The following is a 20938-nucleotide window of genomic DNA, read 5'->3' as shown; positions in this document are numbered from 1 at the left end:
TTTTTACGCCCAAAAAAATTTGGTTTTAGCAATGTTTTTCACAGAAAACTTTACAGTATTGCTTCATCCAGCACCTCTACGGAAAGAGTTTTTCCTCACGAATCCAACGGTGTCTGAAAAATTTTGAAGATTGCAAACTAATTAAGTTACAGCACATGCAAATCACGTTGGTTTTTTTGTATTTTCTGGATATGAATTATGCGTTTTTGACGCAATACTGTATAGTTTTTAAGGAAACTGAAAAGAGTATTGTTTCGTCCAGCACCATTACGGAAAGAGATTTTCTTCACGAATCCAACGGTGTCCTCAGAATTTTGAAATTCGCAAAACTAAAGATGTTACAGCAATTTCAAACTCACCTTGATTTTTTTAGCATTTTTCGGGTATTAATTATGCGATTTTGAGCTTGTTTTTTGAAGAAAAAACATAGGAGTTGCACTAATCCGAATTTTTTGCCATAATTTTCAATACTGTATACTCAACTCGAAAAATTTTTTCGCGTCAAAAATTGCAAATTTTCATAGGAGTTGCACTAATCCGAATTTTTTGCCATAATCTTCAATACTGTATACTCAACTCGAAAAATTTTTTCGCATCAAAAATTGCAAATTTTCATAAGGGGTTAGCCTTTGCTAAAAAAATGCAAAAAAAATAAAATGTGAAATTTTATGTAGTTTTGTTAATTATTCGAATCTTCTTTGAATTTCGAATTGCGGAATGCTGGAAAATTTTCGAAATTCGAAAAAATTAAGGAGTTACAGCGTTTTTGGTCTTGAAAACGACCTTGAATTTTTACGCCCAAAAAAATTTGGTTTTAGCAATGTTTTTCACAGAAAACTTTACAGTATTGCTTCATCCAGCACTTCTACGGAAAGAGTTTTTCCTCACGAATCCAACGGTGTGTGAAAAATTGTGAAGATTGCAAAACTAATGAAGTTACAGCACACGCAAACTCACGTTGGTTTTTTTGTATTTTCTGGCTATGAATTATGCGTTTTTGACGTAATACTGTATAGTTTTTAAGGAAACTGAAAAGAGTATTGCTTCGTCCAGCACCATTACGGAAAGAGATTTTCTTCACGAGTCCAACGGTGTCCTCAGAATTTTGAAATTCGCAAAACTAAAGATGTTACAGCAATTTCAAACTCACCTTGATTTTTTTAGCATTTTTCGGATATTAATTATGCGATTTTGAGCTTGTTTTTTGAAGAAAAAACATAGGAGTTGCACTAATCCGAATTTTTTGCCATAATCTTCAATACTGTATACTCAACTCGAAAATTTTTTTCGCGTCAAAAATTGCAAATTTTCATAAGGGGTTAGTTAGCCTTTGCTAAAAAAAATGCAAAAAAAATAAAATGTGAAATTTTAAGTAATTTTGTTAATTGTTCGAATCTTCTTCGAATTTCGAATTGCGGAATGCTGGAAAATTTTCGAAATTCGAAAAAATTAAGGAGTTACAGCGTTTTTGGTCTTTTTCTTTCTTCCGGCCCAAGGAAACTGACAAAATGACTAAGAAGCGTCGTAATGGAGGTCGCTGCAAGCACAATAGAGGCCATGTAAAGGCTGTTCGCTGCACTAACTGTGCTCGCTGTGTGCCCAAGGATAAGGCCATTAAGAAGTTTGTTATCCGCAACATCGTCGAAGCTGCCGCTGTTCGTGATATTTCTGAGGCTTCCATTTGGGAATCTTACACTCTACCCAAATTGTATGCCAAATTGCACTACTGTGTATCCTGCGCTATTCACTCTAAGGTCGTAAGAAACAGATCGAAGGAAGCCCGTCGTATTCGTACTCCTCCAGTCAGAACCTTCCCCAAGGATATGGCTCGTAATCAACCAAGAAAGTAAATGCTATAGAAGAGCATTAATAAATTTTACTTCTTAAAGAGGAAACGACCTTGAATTTTTACGCCCAAAAAAATTTGGTTTTAGCAATGTTTTTCACAGAAAACTTTACAGTATTGCTTCATCCAGCACTTCTACGGAAAGAGTTTTTCCTCACGAATCCAACGGTGTGTGAAAAATTGTGAAGATTGCAAAACTAATGAAGTTACAGCACACGCAAACTCACGTTGGTTTTTTTGTATTTTCTGGCTATGAATTATGCGTTTTTGACGTAATACTGTATAGTTTTTAAGGAAACTGAAAAGAGTATTGCTTCGTTCAGCACCATTACGGAAAGAGATTTTCTTCACGAATCCAACGGTGTCCTCAGAATTTTGAAATTCGCAAAACTAAAGATGTTACAGCAATTTCAAACTCACCTTGATTTTTTTAGCATTTTTCGGATATTAATTATGCGATTTTGAGCTTGTTTTTTGAAGAAAAAACATAGGAGTTGCACTAATCCGAATTTTTTGCCATAATCTTCAATACTGTATACTCAACTCGAAAAAGTTTTTCGCGTCAAAAATTGCAAATTTTCATAAGGGGTTAGCCTTTGCTAAAAAAATGCAAAAAAAAATAAAATGTGAAATTTTAAGTAATTTTGTTAATTGTTCGAATCTTCTTCGAATTTCGAATTGCGGAATGCTGGAAAATTTTCGAAATTCGAAAAAATTAAGGAGTTACAGCGTTTTTGGTCTTGAAAACGACCTTGAATTTTTACGCCCAAAAAAATTTGGTTTTAGCAATGTTTTTCACAGAAAACTTTACAGTATTGCTTCGTCCAGCACTTCTACGGAAAGAGTTTTTCCTCACGAATCCAACGGTGTGTGAAAAATTGTGAAGATTGCAAAACTAATGAAGTTACAGCACACGCAAACTCACGTTGGTTTTTTTGTATTTTCTGGCTATGAATTATGCGTTTTTGACGTAATACTGTATAGTTTTTAAGGAAACTGAAAAGAGTATTGCTTCGTTCAGCACCATTACGGAAAGAGATTTTCTTCACGAATCCAACGGTGTCCTCAGAATTTTGAAATTCGCAAAACTAAAGATGTTACAGCAATTTCAAACTCACCTTGATTTTTTTAGCATTTTTCGGATATTAATTATGCGATTTTGAGCTTGTTTTTTGAAGAAAAAACATAGGAGTTGCACTAATCCGAATTTTTTGCCATAATCTTCAATACTGTATACTCAAATCGAAATATTTTTTCGCGTCAAAAATTGCAAATTTTCATAGGAGTTGCACTAATCCGAATTTTTTGCCATAATCTTCAATACTGTATACTCAACTCGAAAAAGTTTTTCGCGTCAAAAATTGCAAATTTTCATAAGGGGTTAGCCTTTGCTAAAAAAATGCAAAAAAAAATAAAATGTGAAATTTTAAGTCGTTTTGTTAATTGTTCGAATCTTCTTCGAATTTCGAATTGCGGAATGCTGGAAAATTTTCGAAATTCGAAAAAATTAAGGAGTTACAGCGTTTTTGGTCTTGAAAACGACCTTGAATTTTTACGCCCAAAAAAATTTGGTTTTAGCAATGTTTTTCACAGAAAACTTTACAGTATTGCTTCATCCAGCACTTCTACGGAAAGAGTTTTTCCTCACGAATCCAACGATGTGTGAAAAATTGTGAAGATTGTAAAACTAATGAAGTTACGCACATGCAAACTCACGTTGGTTTTTTTGTATTTTCTGGATATGAATTATGCGTTTTTGACGCAATACTGTATAGTTTTTAAGGAAACTGAAAAGAGTATTGCTTCGTCCAGCACCATTACGGAAAGAGATTTTCTTCACGAATCCAACGGTGTCCTCAGAATTTTGAAATTCGCAAAACTAAAGATGTTACAGCAATTTCAAACTCACCTTGATTTTTTTAGCATTTTTCGGATATTAATTATGCGATTTTGAGCTTGTTTTTTGAAGAAAAAACATAGGAGTTGCACTAATCCGAATTTTTTGCCGTAATCTTCAATACTGTATACTCAACTCGAAAAATTTTTTCGTATCAAAAATTGCAAATTTTCCTAAGGGGTTGGTCTTTGGTAAAAAATGCAAAAAAAAATAAAATGTGAAATTTAAAGTAATTCTGTTTACTGTACGAATCTTCTTCCAATTACGAACTGCGGAATGCTGAAAATTTTCCGAATTTCGAAAAAATGAAGGAGTTACAGCGTTTTTGGCCTTAAATACGACCTAGAATTTTTACGCTTAAAAAAATTTGGTTTTAGCAATGTTTTTAAAAAAAAAAAAAAAGTACCCTGTACCACAGTATTAGGACTTAGTGCATTTGTTTGTAACACCCAGAAGGTAGAGAGATTGATCCATTGATCGTCTCAGAATCTCGTTCTGATTCGATTTGGCTATGTCCGTCTGTCCATGTTAATTCGTGTGCAAAGTACAGGTCGGAGTTTTCGTTCGATCGTCAGCAAATTTGGTAGAGGCATGTTTTCCTGCCTAGAGACGAACCCTATTGAGATTGGAAAAATTGGTTCAGATTTGGTTATAGCTCCCATATATATGTTCATCCGATTTGCAGTAACAATGCAATTAAATAGTCATTTTTTATCCGATTCTCTCGAAATTTGGCAGAAAGAATTTTTTCTTGACTCTCGCCATTACTGGTGAATTTCATGGAAATCGGTTCAGATTTAGACATAGCTCTCATATATATATAGCGCCCGAATTCAACTTCTAGAGTCACAGCAAGCTCATTTATTGACCAATCTTGCCAAAATTTTGCTTTACGCCTTCTTCGACGACTACCACTATATCTGAGAAGTTTGGTCGAAATCGGTTTAGATTTAGATATACCTCCCATAAATATCTTCATCTGATTTTGAGAAATATTGCAATAAAGTGCTCATTTGTTATCCGATACTCTCGATATTTGTCATGAAGGATTTTCTCTTGACTATCGACATTGCTAGTGAATTTTATAGAGATCGGCCTAGACTTAAATATAGCTGTCATATTTGTATATCACCCGGTTTTCATTGCCAGAGCCACTGTAAGCGCATTTATTGACCAATCTTGCCAAATGATCCATTTTGCACAACGCTTTCCTTGACAACTACCACAATACTTGAGAAGTTTTCCCAGAATTGACTCAGATTTAGATTATATGTTGGTCCGTGATCGTCGTAAAATTCCTAGACTGTTATCACCCTACAGCCTTCGAAATTGAGATATTAAGATGAAATTTATCACAGATTACGAGGATTATTCGAGGATTAGCATTTTACGAGGATCAAGAATATACATATGTATGTACTTTATATGGAGGCCACCGTAGCGTAGAGGTTAGCATCTCCGCCAATGACGCCAATGGCGAGACCATCAGAAAAAATGTTCAGCGGTGGTTTTCCCTCCTAATGCTGACAACATTTGTGAGGTACTATGCCATGTAAAACTTCTCTCCAAAGAGGTGTCGCTCTGCGGCACGCCTTTCGGACTCGGCTATAAAAAGGGGCCTCCCCTTATCATTGAGCTTAAATTTGAATCGGATTGCACTCATTGATCTGTGAGAAGTTTGCCCCTGTTCCTTAGTGGAATGTTCATGGCCAAAATTTGCAATTTATGCACTTTATAGCGTCGTTAGTTGTTATTTTGATGTGTTGCAATCGAAATGACAAATTAAATATACCACCGTCCTTAGATGGTGGGTATGACGAGAATTTCGTTAGGCAAAAGCATTTTAGTTAATCTTAACAACGCACTTAAGTAGCTATCTATTAACATTTTATGATTTGCGATCTTGCACGTTTTTCATTCAGTGGAGCTAAAAATAAATTTTTGTATATAAAAATATACAATTGAGAACGAACATTTGTCACATTGTTTCCAAACCAGAATACGGAAATCCATGTCTATGAATAGAATTTTTTCCAGACGGATCAGAATTGAGTTAAAATCAAATAAACATTTGGGGCCTTATTCACAAACCTACATAAAGTTTTGGGCATATCGATGTTATTTTTAGACACACAAAAAACTTGATGTGATATAGAACACGTGTAGTTGAAATGATTAAACAAATGGGTTTTGTTTTTTGGAAAGTTCAATAACTAAAAGTGATAATAGACTGTTTTTATTGGCTACGTAAACCACATTATGCAAATAAGCACCTCGTTAACGGCGATTTTTTTTTTTTGTTGAGCATGTGAGACATACAATCTTTGTCTATCCATTTGTAACAATTTTTGACAAGAACCTAAGACTTTGTCAAGTACAATATATTCCTAGGCTTAATGACATTCCATTTAGAGACTTTCGTTTTTGTGCCTATTCGTCAGCCTATCTGTCGTTAGTACGTTAATTGTCAAACCACCACAGCCAGAGAAATTTGTTCTTAAAAATAGATCTGAACAAATCTGGCAATGGACTAAAATAGCCTAAATAGGTCTTGCACTCTTAAGGTACGTTCGGATTAGTCAAATATTTGACCCAACTTGTTTTATCATTTTCCCAAAATTTGTCAAATTTGCAAATTCTTGATTTTATATTCAAACTAGCTGAACCGGGCCAGCTCCGTTGCGCCTTCTTTTACTTTATATGGAACAAAATTATCCTTTTAGTATGTATTTGCGACAATTAAAGAGCCTTTAGTGAAATGCCATGCTATCGCTTGACTAACAGTATAATAATATAAATGTCTTTATCTGAATCCTATATGATCTCTATTGGTCTATGAATTCACTCGGAGGGTTTAGGGTCATCAACATTTGGATGTTTGAAATACTCTATTCTTAAAAGTTTTAATTTCAGCCCAATATTGTCATGACCCTGAATTGTCATTGTCCCTGAAAAAATATCAGCATCGTACTCAAATACCATTTATTTAAACCCCATATTGCCATTGGTTTAAGGGGAGTTTACGGGATGGTCAGTAAATAAGTCCTGTTTGGGTAGTGTTTTGAGGAAGGGGTGGACTCCCAGATACTCAGATTCGTATTTTACTCGCAAATACCTTTTATTTGTGTCCCATATTGCCATTGTCGGTAAATATGTCCGATTTAGGGGTGTTTTGGGGGTTGAGGTGGTCCCCCAAACACTTGATCCGACAATTGGATATCAGATACATTTTCTAATCTTAAATACCTTTCATTTGAATCCCATATTGACGTGATTGGTCCAAAAATAAATTGGGTAGGTTTTAGGGTGGGGTGGCCCCCCTAGGTACCCCATCCAAAATTTGGAAAACAAATTTTTTGTTTTTAGGTTACTATAAGAGAGCACACAAAATTTCGCTTAAATCGCACCAACCCTCTCCGAGATCTGGCGTTTCTGAAAATTAGGGTTAGGGGGAATTGCTGTAACTTTCTAAGTATTGCAAACATTCAAAAATTCGTGGGCACCGTTGTATTGGTGAGGAAATCACTTTCCGAAGTGGTGCTGGATTACGCAATAGTGTAAAGTTTTCTGTAAAAAACATCACAAAAACCAAGTTTTTTGGGCGTAAAAATTCAAGGTTCTTTTCAAGGCCAAAAACACTGTATTTCCTTCATTTTTTTCGAATTTCGAAAAATTTCCAGCACTCCGCAGTTTGAAATTCCTAGAAGATTCGTAAAATAAACAGAATTACTTAACATTTCACATTTTATTTTTTTTGCATTTCATATTTTATTTTTTTTGCATTTTTTTTTTGCAATTTTTGATGCGAAAAAATTTTTCGAGTTGAGTATACAGTATTGAAGATTATGGCAAAAAATTCGGATTAGTGCAACTCCTATGTTTTTTCTTCAAAAAACAAGCTCAAAATCGCATAATTAATATCCGAAAAATGCTAAAAAAAAATCAAGGTGAGTTTGAAATTGCTGTAACTTCTTTAGTTTTGCGAATTTCTAAATTCTGAGGACACCGTTGGATTCGTGAAGAAAATCTCTTTCCGTAATGGTGCTGGACGAAGCAATACTCTTTTCAGTTTCCTTAAAAACTATACAGTATTACGTCAAAAACGCATAATTCATATCCAGAAAATACAAAAAAACCAACGTAAGTTTGCATGTGCTGTAACTTCATTAGTTTTGCAATCTTCCCAATTTTCAGACACCGTTGGATTCGTGAGGAAAAACTCTTTCCGTAGAGGTGCTGGATGAAGCAATACTGTAAAGTTTTCAGTGAAAAACATTGCTAAAACCAAATTTTTTTGGGCGTAAAAATTCAAGGTCGTTTTCAAGACCAAAAACGCTGTAACTCCTTAAATTTTTCGAATTTCGAAAATTTTCCAGCATTCCGCAATTCGAAATTCGAAGAAGATTCGAACAATTAACAAAATTACTTAAAATTTCACATTTTATTTTTTTGCATTTTTTTAGCAAAGGCTAACCCCTTATGAAAATTTGCAATTTTTGATGCGAAAACTTCTGCGAATTTCAAAATTCTGAGGACACCGTTGGATTCGCAAAGAAAATCTCTGTCCGTAATGGTGCTGAGCGAAGCAAGAATCTTCGCTGTTTCCTTGAAAACATTGACAAATTGTGTGGGATCCAACGCGAACAAATTATTTTTAACGGTCAAATGTGCATGCAATATTGAAAGTATGCTGGTCCCACTAATACATAAGGTTGTCTCAGTCACACGATAGTTCACATGACGATCTTGCAATATCTTTAATTTACTGTAAGCGCAAAAAGCGCTCGTATGTCAAAACGTTCTGAGTACGTACTCACTTACTATAATTTTACTTTAATTGGCTATGAGAGAACATTTGTTCCACTAGCCGAACGTTTAATAGCCAAGCGCCTGGATCTTCTGCGCTCATTCTAAAATCTTTGCCACCAAGTTTCGAGGTGTCTCCCACCACTTGATCTTTCCATTGGGCTTTTGGTCTTCCGGGTTTGCGTGTACCACCGTGTTTGGCTTCAAAAGACTTCCTTGCCGGAAATTCTTCATCTATTCTGACAACATGACCTAGTCAACGCAGCCGTTGTATTTTGATGCATGTAACTATGCTATCGTCGTTATACAGCTCGTGGTTCAGACGTCGCCTATATTCTTCATTAACGCAAACTGGTCCATATATTTTACGAAGAATCTTTCTCTCAAATACTCTAAGCACTGCCTCATCTGCGTTCACAAGTACCCATGTCTCATAACCATATAACAACACGGGAAGCATCAGTGTCTTGTGTAGTGTAATCTTTGTCAGATTGCAACACAAGGTTTATCCAATCCCCAAATATAAAAGGCAACCCTCGTACAAGCAGGGCAATAAACTTACGTTGAGTTCAGCCACCACTCTTTGATAAGGTAATTTCTTTGCAGTCATATTCCATAACTTAATGTCACCTATTGAGTCCAGAGCCACAACATTATTTGTCATGATCGTAAGCTCGACACCTTTTGGGAAGAAATACCTAAGGAAATCAAATCACGCAACCGGCCGTAATAGGCAAATAAAGAATGATTTTTTAAGAGCTATAGGAAAGTTTTTCAAAAAAAAAAACACACATAAAATTCAGAAAAATGCATGAAATCTTTATTTGAATTGATTGTATGGTCCATATAATTTAAAGTTTAAAGATAATTTCATGCAATTGTTGAACTTGACTGCGCCTCAAATGGTCCATCCGCTTAGTCCAATTTTGGCATACCTTTTCCAACATTTCGACCGGTATCTCACGAATAAAACTGTGACCTCTTTTTAGATGCATTGATAGCCCTTGCTATCCTTCTAGCTAATCTTCACTCCAAAATCGACAATTCTGCTTATTTATGTACCCATCAGAGAACTGCAATCGGTGTCATTTTTTTGATTTGCGTTATACTCCAAAAAAATGGATGTCAACACATAACGCAAACTGAAATAAACTCTGCAACAGCCCTCGGCACACACTCATGAGTCATATGAATAAAAGTCATGACTCTCATATGCACGTTTGGATGTTTGTTCGTTGAAATCATTCGTCGTGTAACATCGTTTGCCTTCATCCACTTTGTCAAAGGCGTTGTTATGTATAAAATTATGAGAGCAAAAGAGAGACAACTAACACCTGAAATGGGACAAAAAAGCATAAGCATTCAATCAAATCATAGTGATAATGCTGCGGTGTTGCTTTAGCAATGGTCAGGGATGGAAAGGGATAGTTCTGTTGATAGTTTAAAACAGAGTTACTGTAGAGATTTTTGAAAAGGTGGCATACAAATTTCGATTAAAAAAAAGTAAAAAAAAAAAAACAAGTAAAAGGCATTAAGTTCGGCCAGGCTGAACTTTGGATACCCATCAACTCGGGTATATATGTAAACTCCTTTTCGACACAATCCGGTGAAAATTTAATAACTTCAGCACCCAAATTCGGAACGGACATAGAGTGGTCAAATATATGTAAGTCACTATTCAATTTTTTTAGAACAAAATATTGATCTTTTTAGCATGTATACCGATCTGAACCATATTAAGGTCGTATATCGGGAGGCTCAGAAAAACTCACTGTTTCAAATTTCAGCTAAATCGGGTAATAAATAAATGGCAACTATATATAAATATAGCCCGATCTGAAACATATTTAAGTCAGATGTCGGAAAGCCTTAAACTACTCATTGTTTAAATTGTTCAGCGAAATCGGATAAAATTCAAAGCATTTATGGGCATTAGACCCTTTATCGGCAGATCGGTCTATATAGCAACTATATCCAAATATGGTGCGATTTGGCCCATTCAAGAACATAAGTAGCGTGGATCGTATCTATGTACGTATCTATGCCAAATTTCAGCTCAATATCTTAATTTTTGAAGGCTGTAGAGTGATTTACAACGATCCGAAATATATATACTTCGAAGGGTCGGAAATTGGTATTTCGATATGTTGCAAACGGAGCAAACGGGTATACAAATTATCCTCAAAAAATAGGTCTTGTAAAAATTTGTAAGTCGCACTTCAGCAGGAAGTATCGCGGAAAAGTTGTCAGTTTTAATAGGTTAAACTAAATGTCATTTAACTCTAAAAGGGTAGGAAATTCTGACATAAGTCGCACAACAGTAACACTACTTCACCCTCTTACGAAATAAGAAAAATAACACACTTTACCCTGCAAAATAAGATGTTATGACATTTTAGCGTTGGTTTGGATGTTTCATAATTTTTTTAACACGCACTCCGAATCATGTACTCGACATCCAAACAAGCAAAATCAACGCCACTCACAAGCAACATGCGGTAAAATATAAGTAGCGTTGCTTTTTCAATACATAGTAATATTCCGTATGAGTCATTCAAAAATTAAAACATGGTGCGTTTAGGCATGAGTTGCGTTCGACCTCTGCAGATCTCTGGTACCCATAGAGCCAAAAATGAGAAAAAAGAACGAGCGAGGAACTTTCTTAACAGAGCACGCATTTTGATAATAAAATGCAATAATTTGCAAGCATTGTTCGTTTGTAAGGCGACTCATGGTTGAATTATAGATCAAACTTAAGATGTTTGATAATAAAACAAAACACGAAACGTGGATGAGCTGTTTAAATTAGTGTTGCCGTATAAAGAATAGCTAAAAAATCACATTAACAATTATAAACGTGCTAAATTCGGCCGGGCCGAATCTTGGGAAACCACCACCATGGATTCTGCAAAACAAAAAAAAAAGAAAAAAGTATACAATATAAATAAAATTGAAGGGCATGCTTTAATTCTATTGGTTGCCCAAAAAGTAATTGCGGATTTTTTAAAAGAAAGTAAAAGCATTTTTAATAAAACTTAGAATTAACTTTAATCAAATATACTTTTTTTATATAACAGCTGATAACTGACAGAAGGAAGAATGCAATTACAGAGTCACAAGCTGTGAAAAAATTTGTCAACGCCGACTATACGAAAAATCTGCAATTACTTATTGGGCAACCCAATACATACCAAATTTCCACCAAACCAAGCAAAAATGATAGCTTCTAGGAACCGAACAAGGGCAATTTTGAGAACACTTTGTATGACAGCTATATCAGATAATAGACCGTACTTGGCACAATTAGTTGAAGTCGTGACAGAACACTACGTGCAAAATTTCAACCAAATCATACAAAAAGTGCGGCTTACAGGGGCTCAAGAAGTCAAATTGGGAGATCGGTTTATATGGGAGCTATATCAGATCATATCCTGACTTAGATCTTACTTGGCACAGTTGGAAGTCACAACAGAACACTACATGCAAAATTTCACCCAAATCGGACAAATATTTCGGCTTCCAGGGGCTGAAGAAGTCAAATCGGGAGATCGGTTTACATGGGAGCTATAACAGGTCATATCCCCATTTAGACCGTTCTTGGCACAGTTACTGAAAGTTATAACAGAACACCACATGCAAAATTTCAACCAAATTGGACAAAAATTGCGGCTTGTAAGGACTTAAGAAGTCAAATTGGAAAATCGGTTTATATGGGAGTTATATCCAAATCTAAACCAATATGGCCCATTTGCAATCCCCTACGACCTACTTCAATAAGAAGTACTTGTGCAAAATTTCAGGCGGCTAGCTTTATGCGTTCGACCGCTATTGTGATTTCGAAAGACGGACGAACGGACATCGCTGGATGGACTCTGAATGCCAAGACGATCAAGAATATATATACTTTATGGGGTCGCAGATCAATATTTCGATGTGTTACAAACGGAATGACCTAATTAGTATACCCCATCCCACCACCATAAGATAGAGGGTATATTTAAATTTTTTTGTACCCACCACCGAAGGATGAGGGTATATTCATTTTGTCATTCCGTTTGCAATACATCGAAATATCCATTTCCAACCCTAAAAAGTATATTTATTCTTGATCAGCGTAAAAATCTAAGACGATCTAGTCATGTCCGTCCGTCTGTCTGTTGAAATCATGGTACACTCATTAAAAATAGAGATATTGAGCTGAAACTTTGCACAAATTCTTCTTTAGTTCATAAGCAGGTTAAGTTCGAAGATGGGCTATATCGGAGTATATATTGCTATAGCCCCCATATAGACCGATCCGCCGATTTAGGACCCAAAAAAGGCACATTTATTATCCGATTTTGCTGAAATTGGGGATTGTGAGTTGAGTTAGGTCCTATGACATCCTTCGTCATTTTGGCCCAGGTCGGTTTAGATTTGAATATAGCTGTCATATAGACCGATTTCTCGATTTAGGGCTTTGGGGTGCAAAAAGGCGCATTTATTGTCCAATATCGCCGAAATTTAGGACAGTAAGCTTTGTTGGACCCTTCGATATTCTTCTTCAATTTGGCTCAGATCGGTCCAGATTTGGATATACCTGCCATATAGACCGATCTCTCGATTTAAGGTTTTGGGGTCAAAAAAGGCGCACTTGTTCTCCGATGTCGCCAAAATTTGGGACAGTGATTTGTGTTAAGCCCCTCGACATACTTCTGCAATATAGCACAGATCGGTTCAGATTAGAATATAGCTGCCATATAGAACGATCTCTCGATTTAAGGTTTCGGGCCCATAGAAGGCGCCTTTATTATCCGAAGTCGCCGAAATTTGGGACAGTGAGTTGTTTTGGGCCCTTCGACATTCTTCTTCAGTTTGACTCAGATCAGTCCAGATTTAGATATAGCTGCCATATAGACCAATCTCTCGATTTAAGGTTTTGGAGTCGAAAAAGGCGCATTTATTGTCCGATTTCGCCGAAATATGGGACGGTGAGTTGTGTTAAGCTCTTCGACATTTTTCTGTAACTTGGCCAAAATCGGTCCAGATATGAATATAGCTGCCATATAGACCGATCTCTCGATTTAGGGCTTTGGGCCCATAAAAGGCGCACTTGTTGTCGGATGTCGCCGAAATTTGGGACAGTGATTTGTGTTAAGCCCCTCGACATATTTCTGCAATATGGCACAGATCGGTTCAGATTTGAATATAGATGTCATATAAAACGATCTCTCGATTAAAGGTTTCGGGCCCATAAAAGGCGCATTTATTGCAATATGGCACAGATCGGTCCAGATTTGGATATAGCTGCCATATAGACCCATCTCTCAATTTAAGGTTTTGGGCCCATGAAAGGCGCATTTATTGTCCGATGTCGCCGAAATTAGGGACAGTGAGTTGTGTTAGGCCCTTCGACATCATTCCTCAGTTTGGCTCAGATCGGTCCAGATTTGGATATAGCTGCCATATAGACCGATCTCTCGATTTAAGGTTTTGGCCGAAATTTGGGACAGAGAATTAAGTTGTGCCCCTCCACTGGTCTGCAATTTGGTCTAGATCGATCAAGATTTGCATATTGCTGCCATATAGACCGATATATCGATTTAAAGTCTTGGCCCCAAAAAATGCGCATTTATAATCCAATTTAACTGAAATGTGACACATTGACTTTTCGACATCCATGTTGTATATGGTTCAGATCGGTTTATTTTTAGATATAGCTACTAAAAAGACTAATATTTTGTTAAACACAATTGAACAATGACTTGTACTTTTTATTATTTGGTCCAAACCAGATCATATAGTTGCTATGGGACATAAGGTATGCAATTTTCACCGGATTTTGATGAAAAGGGGTTTATATGTATACCCGAGGTGGTGGGTATTCAAAGTTCGGCCCGGCCGAACTTAACGCCTTTTTACTTGTTTACCATTCCACGGTTACAGAAGGATTTTAAGAAGTTTTCGGTTTCGAAACCCAGTGAGATAGATGTAGATTTAGACATAGTTTCTATGTATTAAAAGTATTGAGTTGCCCAAAAAGTAATTGCGGATTTATTAAAAGAAAGTAAATGCATTTTTAATAAAACTTAGAATGAACTTTAATCAAATATACTTTTTTTACACTTTTTTTCTAAAGCAAGCTAAAAGTAACAGCTGATAACTGACAGAAAGAAAGCAATTACAGAGTCACAAGCTGTGAAAAAATTTGTCAACGCCGACTATATGAAAAATCCGCAATTACTTTTTGGGCAACCCAATAGAACGTAGTCTCGTTTAGGGTATTATATAGTCAACTCCGACCGACATTTCCTTCACCTTTACCTTTACTAATAACATATGTTTCTATAAATATGTTAAGCTTTGTGTAAAAGAAGTTATTCTTCAATCGATACAAATCCACACTCTTATTAGTAATTTAAACGGAAATAATTCTAAAATTTGTCTTTTCCAGCACAAATCGGTTCCAATATAGACTATTCTAAGCCATTAAGACCTACTGCCAAAGATAACCAAATTAAAATATGATATTGAAAGTGGGCCCGTATGATCCATAGGTTTCATTTTTAAATTCATATCTGTGAAAGCGGCAGTAAGAAAATCTTGCATAAAATCCAAAAATGGATTTATGCTTACAATAACATCTGTAAATAGAGTTAAAAAAAATTCATTTAAAAACGAAAATGAAAAATTGTTGGCACAAAATTACTTACTTTTAAAAGTCTCCACACTCTCAAAATCAAATACCTTGTGCTCAATCTCGACGTGGTAATCAGAGAAACCGATTTCAATCATAAAATTTATTATATCATCCCTAGGATCTAAACAATAGTGTTGAGGCGCCACAAACGAATACACATCAGTCATATATTTTGACCACTTTTGCATTTTGCTCAAAGCAATGTAGGCACTAAACAGCGGATGTTTGCCAAGGCTTAGTATAAGACATTTACCTCCAGCTGGCTTCAATAAGTCGTGGATATTTTTCAAGGCCTGTCTTTTTTTTTAAAAAAAAAACAATAATTATACATTTTTTAAGAAATTTCAAAGAAATCGATCGCAAACAACCAACCTTTGAGATTTGACATACATAAAGGCAAAAAAAGAGGTCACATAATCAAATTGTCCTGCCAAATCGTTGGGCAGCGGTTGTTCAGTGCCCATATCCAATATTCTAAATTCTACCATGTTTAGATTAACCACATGCTTGCGAGCGTAGCTCAGCATTTTTGGGCTTATGTCGGAGCACACAAGTCGCTGTAAACTTTTACCCATGTGGGGATATACAAAATCCATAAGCACATCACCAGATCCAGTTCCCATATCTATTAACGAAACTGCGCCATTATGATGCCATTGCATTTTAGATAAGTACTTTTTGATGATTAGTTCCACATCGCGACGTTGGGCACAATTTGCCCTATGATACAATTCGGGATGATTCATTCTTTGTTGATTTAAGTGTTTCTTTTGACACCCTCGGCCGAGATGCGAAACCCTAATGATTACAATCTTAATTTTGTTTAACATTTTATACCAATAGAAATGTTTTGGGATGTGTTGATAAGAATCTTAATGCAAAGCTTGTTTGTTTACTATAGATGCGGGATGTTCCACTCCAAATTTTACAGAACAAAACCAGTAAGGAATGGCAAAGGTCGGGCGGTGCAGACTTTATAATACCCTACACCTACCCTATAGGTACAAAGTGGGAGCTATGTCTAATTCTAAACCGATTTCGACCACACTTCTCAGATATTGTGGTACTCGTCGAAAAAAGCGTTGTGCAAAATGTTGCCAAGCTTGGTCAAAAACTATGCTCACAATGGCTATAGAAGTGCAAATCGGGCAATATCGATAAATGGCAGCTATGTCTAAATCTGAACCGATTTCTTTGAAATTCATCTATAAAGTCAAGAGTCACGAGAAAATCCTTCCTGCCACATTTCGAGAGAATCGATTAACAAATGACCATTTGATTGCAATCAGGCGATATATATATGAGACCTATATCTAGATCTTGACCGGTTTCAAAAATATTCACCAGTCAAGAGTCATGAGAAAATCCTACCTAACAATTTGCAAGAGAATCGGTTAACAAATGATATTTTTTTTTTTTGCATTATTATTGCAAATCGGACGAACATATATATGGGAACTATATCCAAATCTGAACCGATTTCTATGAAATTCACCCGTAATGTCGGAAGTCATAAGAAAATCCTTCTTGCCAAACTTCGAGAGAATCGGTTAACAAATGACCATTTTATTGCAGTATTACAGCAAATCGGACGAACATATATTTGGGAGCTATATCCAAATCTGAACCACTTCTTTCCAATTTCAATAGGCTTCGTCTCTAGGCCGAAAAACATGGCTGTACCAAATTTGAAGACAATTGGATGAAAATTGCGACCTGTAGTTTGTACACAAATTAACATGGACAGACGGAAGGACAGACAGACGCACATAGCTAAATCGAATCAGAAAGTGATCCTGATTCAATCGGTATACTTGTCAATGGTTCTATCTCTCTGTGTGGTACAAACAAATGCACTAAGTTATAATACCCAGTACCACAGTAGTGGTGTAGGGTATGAAAACGCGCGCATCAAATCGGGACATGTGTCTGTATAGATTTATGCCCAAATTTATAGCCTGTTTGTCGATGTTGAACGCACGCGTTTGTTCGACCTGCAAAGGAAAAAAAACTGATTCCGGTTTGTGTATCTCATTAAAATGAAGAATTATCGAAAAAGTCGAAGAAAAACATAAGCATTCCCATTCAAAAATGGATTGATATACACCGTAACAGTTGCCAAAAATAGAAAGCAAAAAACTAGTGCTTATAAAATTATAAGTATGTTAGTATTTAAGAATCGGATTCTACGATAAAAACAAGTAAAAACCTACTAAGATCGGCCGGGCCAAATCTTATATACCTTTCACCATGGATCGCATTTGCCAAGATTTTTGAATGACTTTTTCATATATACATGAGCTTTATCAAATTATTGACCTATATGGACAGTACTTGTCATGGCTGTTAGAAGACTTAGAAAAACACCACCTCCAAAATTTCAGACAAATCGAATAATAATTGCGCCCATCAGAGGCTCAGAAAGTTAAATTGAAAATATGCAAAATTTCTACTACCCAAAAATAAAACTGGACCGATCGAGACAATGTGGAATTCAAATAATAGGCATTCAAGAGTAGAGTACGAGTTTCATAATAAAAGTTGGGTCCATGTACCTGGGGGGCCGCCCCAGCTCCAAAACCTCCTATAATAGGTTTATATGACGATCATGACAATATGGGACTCAAATGAAAGGTATTCGGGAGTAGATTACGAATATGGTCAGGAAGTAGGAGTAAGCTTTATAATTTATTGATAACGGAAGAGGCCGGACCCTCCACCGTTACGCCAAAAACACCACCCAAAATCAAAAGTTGACCGATAAGGAAAATATGGGTATCAAATGAAAAGTATGCGGGAGTAGATAACGAATCTGGCATACAATTTCATGTCAAAGTATAGGGGGTCACCCCACCCCCACAAAAACGCCCAAAATGGGCACATTAGCCAATCACGGATATATGGGACTCGGTTTGTTTGTTCCGTATAGACTGTAAAACGGCTGAACCGATATTCTCGAAATTTTCGCATATTGTGTTGGTTTGTTTGGAAGGAAACATAGGTATCAGAAGGGGGACGAACCCTTCCCCTTATGCCGAAAACACAACCCAAAATCAAAAATGGACCGATCGGCACATTATAGGTATCACATAAAAGGTATTGGAGAGTAGAATACGAATATAGTATAAAAATTTTAGTCTAAGTGCAAATCGGGCAACCCCAACCCAAAACTCCCCCAAACAGACATATTGAACGCTCATTTAAATACCGAAAGGTATTCGGGAGTAGATTTTGAATGTGGCATACAAAATCAGATCGAAGTATAGGGGGCAACGCCAACCCTCAAAAATGTCATTAGACCCATTATGACTATATGATACTTAGCTGAATCGATTTTCTCAATAATTTTCATAGATTGTGTACGTTTGTCTGGAAGGAAACATAGGCTATATAATTTTAAGATATCGGTTGGAGACAGACCCTCCCCATTACCCCAAAAACGCCACCCGTATCCGAAAGTGGTCCGATGGGCGCAAATAAAAGGGGCATCAAATGAAAGGTATTGGAGACCAGAAGACGAATAGGGTATTAAAATTTGGGGCTTTCCAATTAAAGTTTAAACTCAATGATAAGGGACCTTTTTTTTATAGCCGACTCCGAACGGCGTCCCACAGTGCACCTCTTTGGGGTAAATTTTTTAAATGGCCATGCATGTTCTCGCCAGGATTCTAACGCGTTGAGCGTCATAGACAACAATGACAGGAATTCGATATCCGCATTCAGGGCGAAGCGTCCCCACCCTAAAAAGATATTAGAGAGTTAAAGAAGGCGCAGCGGAGCGACGCCTTCAGATTTAAATATAACTCGCATATATATGTTCGTCCGATTTTGGCTAATTTGCAATAATGTTGTCATTTGTCAACCGTAGTTATTACAGTTTGAAAATATTTGCTCGTTTGGATATGAATTACGCGATATTGAAGCACTACTCTCAAGTTTTCAAAGAAACAGAAAGGAATTTTGATATTCGCAAAACAAAAGATGTTACAGCAATTTCAACCTCACCTTGATTTTTTAGCCATTTTACATATTAATTATGCGATTTTGAGCTTGTTTTTTGAACAAAAAACATTGGAGTTGCACTAATCCGAATTTTTTTTCATAATCTTCAATACTGTATACCCAACTCGAAAATTTTTTATGCATCAAAAATTGGAAATTTTCATAAGGGGTTGTTAGCCTTTGATAAAAAAAATGCAAAAAAATAAAATGAAAAATTTTAAGTAATTCTGTTTATTGTATGAATCTTCTTCGATTTTCGAACAGGGGAATGCTAGAAATTTTTCGAAATTTTAAAAAATTAAGGAATTACAGCGGTTTTGGCCTTGAAGACAACCTTGAATTTTTACGCAAAAAAAAAATTGGTTTTTGTGATGTTTTTTACAGAAAAGTTAACAACATTAAGACCACTGCGGAAAGCGATTTTCCTCACGAATCCAACAGTGTCCGAAAAATTCTGATGTATGCAAAATTAAGGAGGTTACAGTAATTGCAAAGCCTCGTTGGTTTTTTTGAATTTTTTTGATATGAATTATGCGATTTTGAAGCAATACTCTAAAGCTTTTAAGTAAACAGAAAAGAGTATTACTTCGTTCAGTACCATTATGATTTTCTTCGTGAATCCAACGGTGTCCTCAGAATTTTGAAATTCGCAAAACGAAAGATGTTACAACAATTTTAAACTCATCTTGATTTTTCAGCATATTTCGGATACTAATTATGCCATTTTTAGCTTATTTTTTTAAGAAAAAACATAGGAGTTGCACTAATCCGAATTGTTTGTCATAATCTTCAAAACTGTATACTCAACTCAAAATATTTTTTCGCTTCAAAAATTGCAAATTTTCATAAGGGGTTAGCCTTTGCTGAAAAAATGCAAAAAAATAAAATGGAAAATTTTAAGTAATTCTGTTTATTGTATGAATCTTCTTTGAATTTCGAACTGCGGAATGCTGAAAATTTTTCGAAATTCGAAAAAATTAAGGAGTTACAGCGTTTTTGGCCTTGAACACGACCTGGAATTTTTATGTTGAAAAAATTTTGTTTTTGCGATGTTTTTTACAGAAAACTTTACACAATTGCTTCATACAGCACGACTACAGAAAGCTATTTTCTTCATGAATCCAACGGTGTCTGAAAAATTCTAAAGTTTGCAAAACCAAGGAAACTACAGCAATTGCAAACTAATGTTGGTTTTTTTTTTTTAATTTTTATACTACACCACAACTGTGGTATTATAACTTAGTGCATTTGTTTGCAACACTCAGAAGGAAGAGAGATAGATCCATTGATAAACGTACCGATCAACTCAGAATCTCTTTCCGATTCGATTTAGCTGTGTCCGTCAGTCCATGTTCATACGTGTACAAAATATAGGTCGCAGTTTTCGGCCGATCGTCTTAATACTTGGTAGAGGCATGTTTTTCTGCCTAGAGACGAAGCCTATTGAAATTGGAAGAATCCGTTCAGATTTGATATAGCTCCCATATATATGTTCGTCCGATTTGCAGTAATAATGCAATAAAATAACCATTTGTTAATCGATTCTTTCGAAATATGGCAGGAAGGATATTCTTTTGACTCTTGGCATTGCTGGTGTATTTTATAGAAATCTGTTCATATTTGGATTTATCTCTCATATATATGTTGCCCGATTTTAGCTTCTAGAGTCGCAGCAAGCGCATTTATTGACCAATCTTGCCAAAATTTT

General features: G+C 35.9%; 2 protein-coding genes across 2 annotated transcripts; one reads left to right on the top strand and one right to left on the bottom strand.

Moving 5' to 3' along the window:
• Positions 1 to 1471: 1471 nt before the first annotated feature.
• On the top strand, positions 1472 to 1895 carry LOC131996415 (small ribosomal subunit protein eS26). The gene has a single exon (XM_059366085.1). The coding sequence runs from the start codon at positions 1509 to 1511 to the stop codon at positions 1848 to 1850; it is 342 nt and encodes a 113-aa protein (XP_059222068.1). The 5' UTR covers positions 1472 to 1508; the 3' UTR covers positions 1851 to 1895.
• Positions 1896 to 14884: 12989 nt separating this feature from the next.
• LOC106091418 (juvenile hormone acid O-methyltransferase-like) lies at positions 14885 to 16028 on the bottom strand. The gene is made up of 3 exons (XM_013257933.2): positions 15601 to 16028; positions 15242 to 15525; positions 14885 to 15172 (listed from the first exon to the last, which is right to left on the bottom strand). The coding sequence occupies exons 1-3, from the start codon at positions 15972 to 15974 to the stop codon at positions 15018 to 15020; spliced, it is 813 nt and encodes a 270-aa protein (XP_013113387.2). The 5' UTR covers positions 15975 to 16028; the 3' UTR covers positions 14885 to 15017.
• Positions 16029 to 20938: the final 4910 nt, after the last annotated feature.

The sequence above is a fragment of the Stomoxys calcitrans genome, chromosome 3 (genome assembly GCF_963082655.1).
Source record: "Stomoxys calcitrans chromosome 3, idStoCalc2.1, whole genome shotgun sequence".
Lineage (NCBI taxonomy): Eukaryota > Metazoa > Arthropoda > Insecta > Diptera > Muscidae > Stomoxys > Stomoxys calcitrans.
The sequence above is the reverse complement of the archived record's forward strand: the minus strand, read 5'-3'. Positions and strand labels throughout refer to the sequence as shown.

Excerpts from the sequence above, each read along its gene's own strand:
- LOC131996415 (XM_059366085.1), top strand. The coding sequence starts at position 1,509 with ATGACTAAGAAGCGTCGTAATGGAGGTCGCTGCAAGCACAATAGAGGC.
- LOC106091418 (XM_013257933.2), bottom strand. The coding sequence starts at position 15,974 with ATGAATCATCCCGAATTGTATCATAGGGCAAATTGTGCCCAACGTCGC. Across the intron at positions 15,526-15,600 it reads ATGTATGTCAAATCTCAAAG|ACAGGCCTTGAAAAATATCC; the intron begins GTTGGTTGTTTG and ends TTAAAAAAAAAG. Across the intron at positions 15,173-15,241 it reads GAGTGTGGAGACTTTTAAAA|ATGTTATTGTAAGCATAAAT; the intron begins GTAAGTAATTTT and ends CTCTATTTACAG.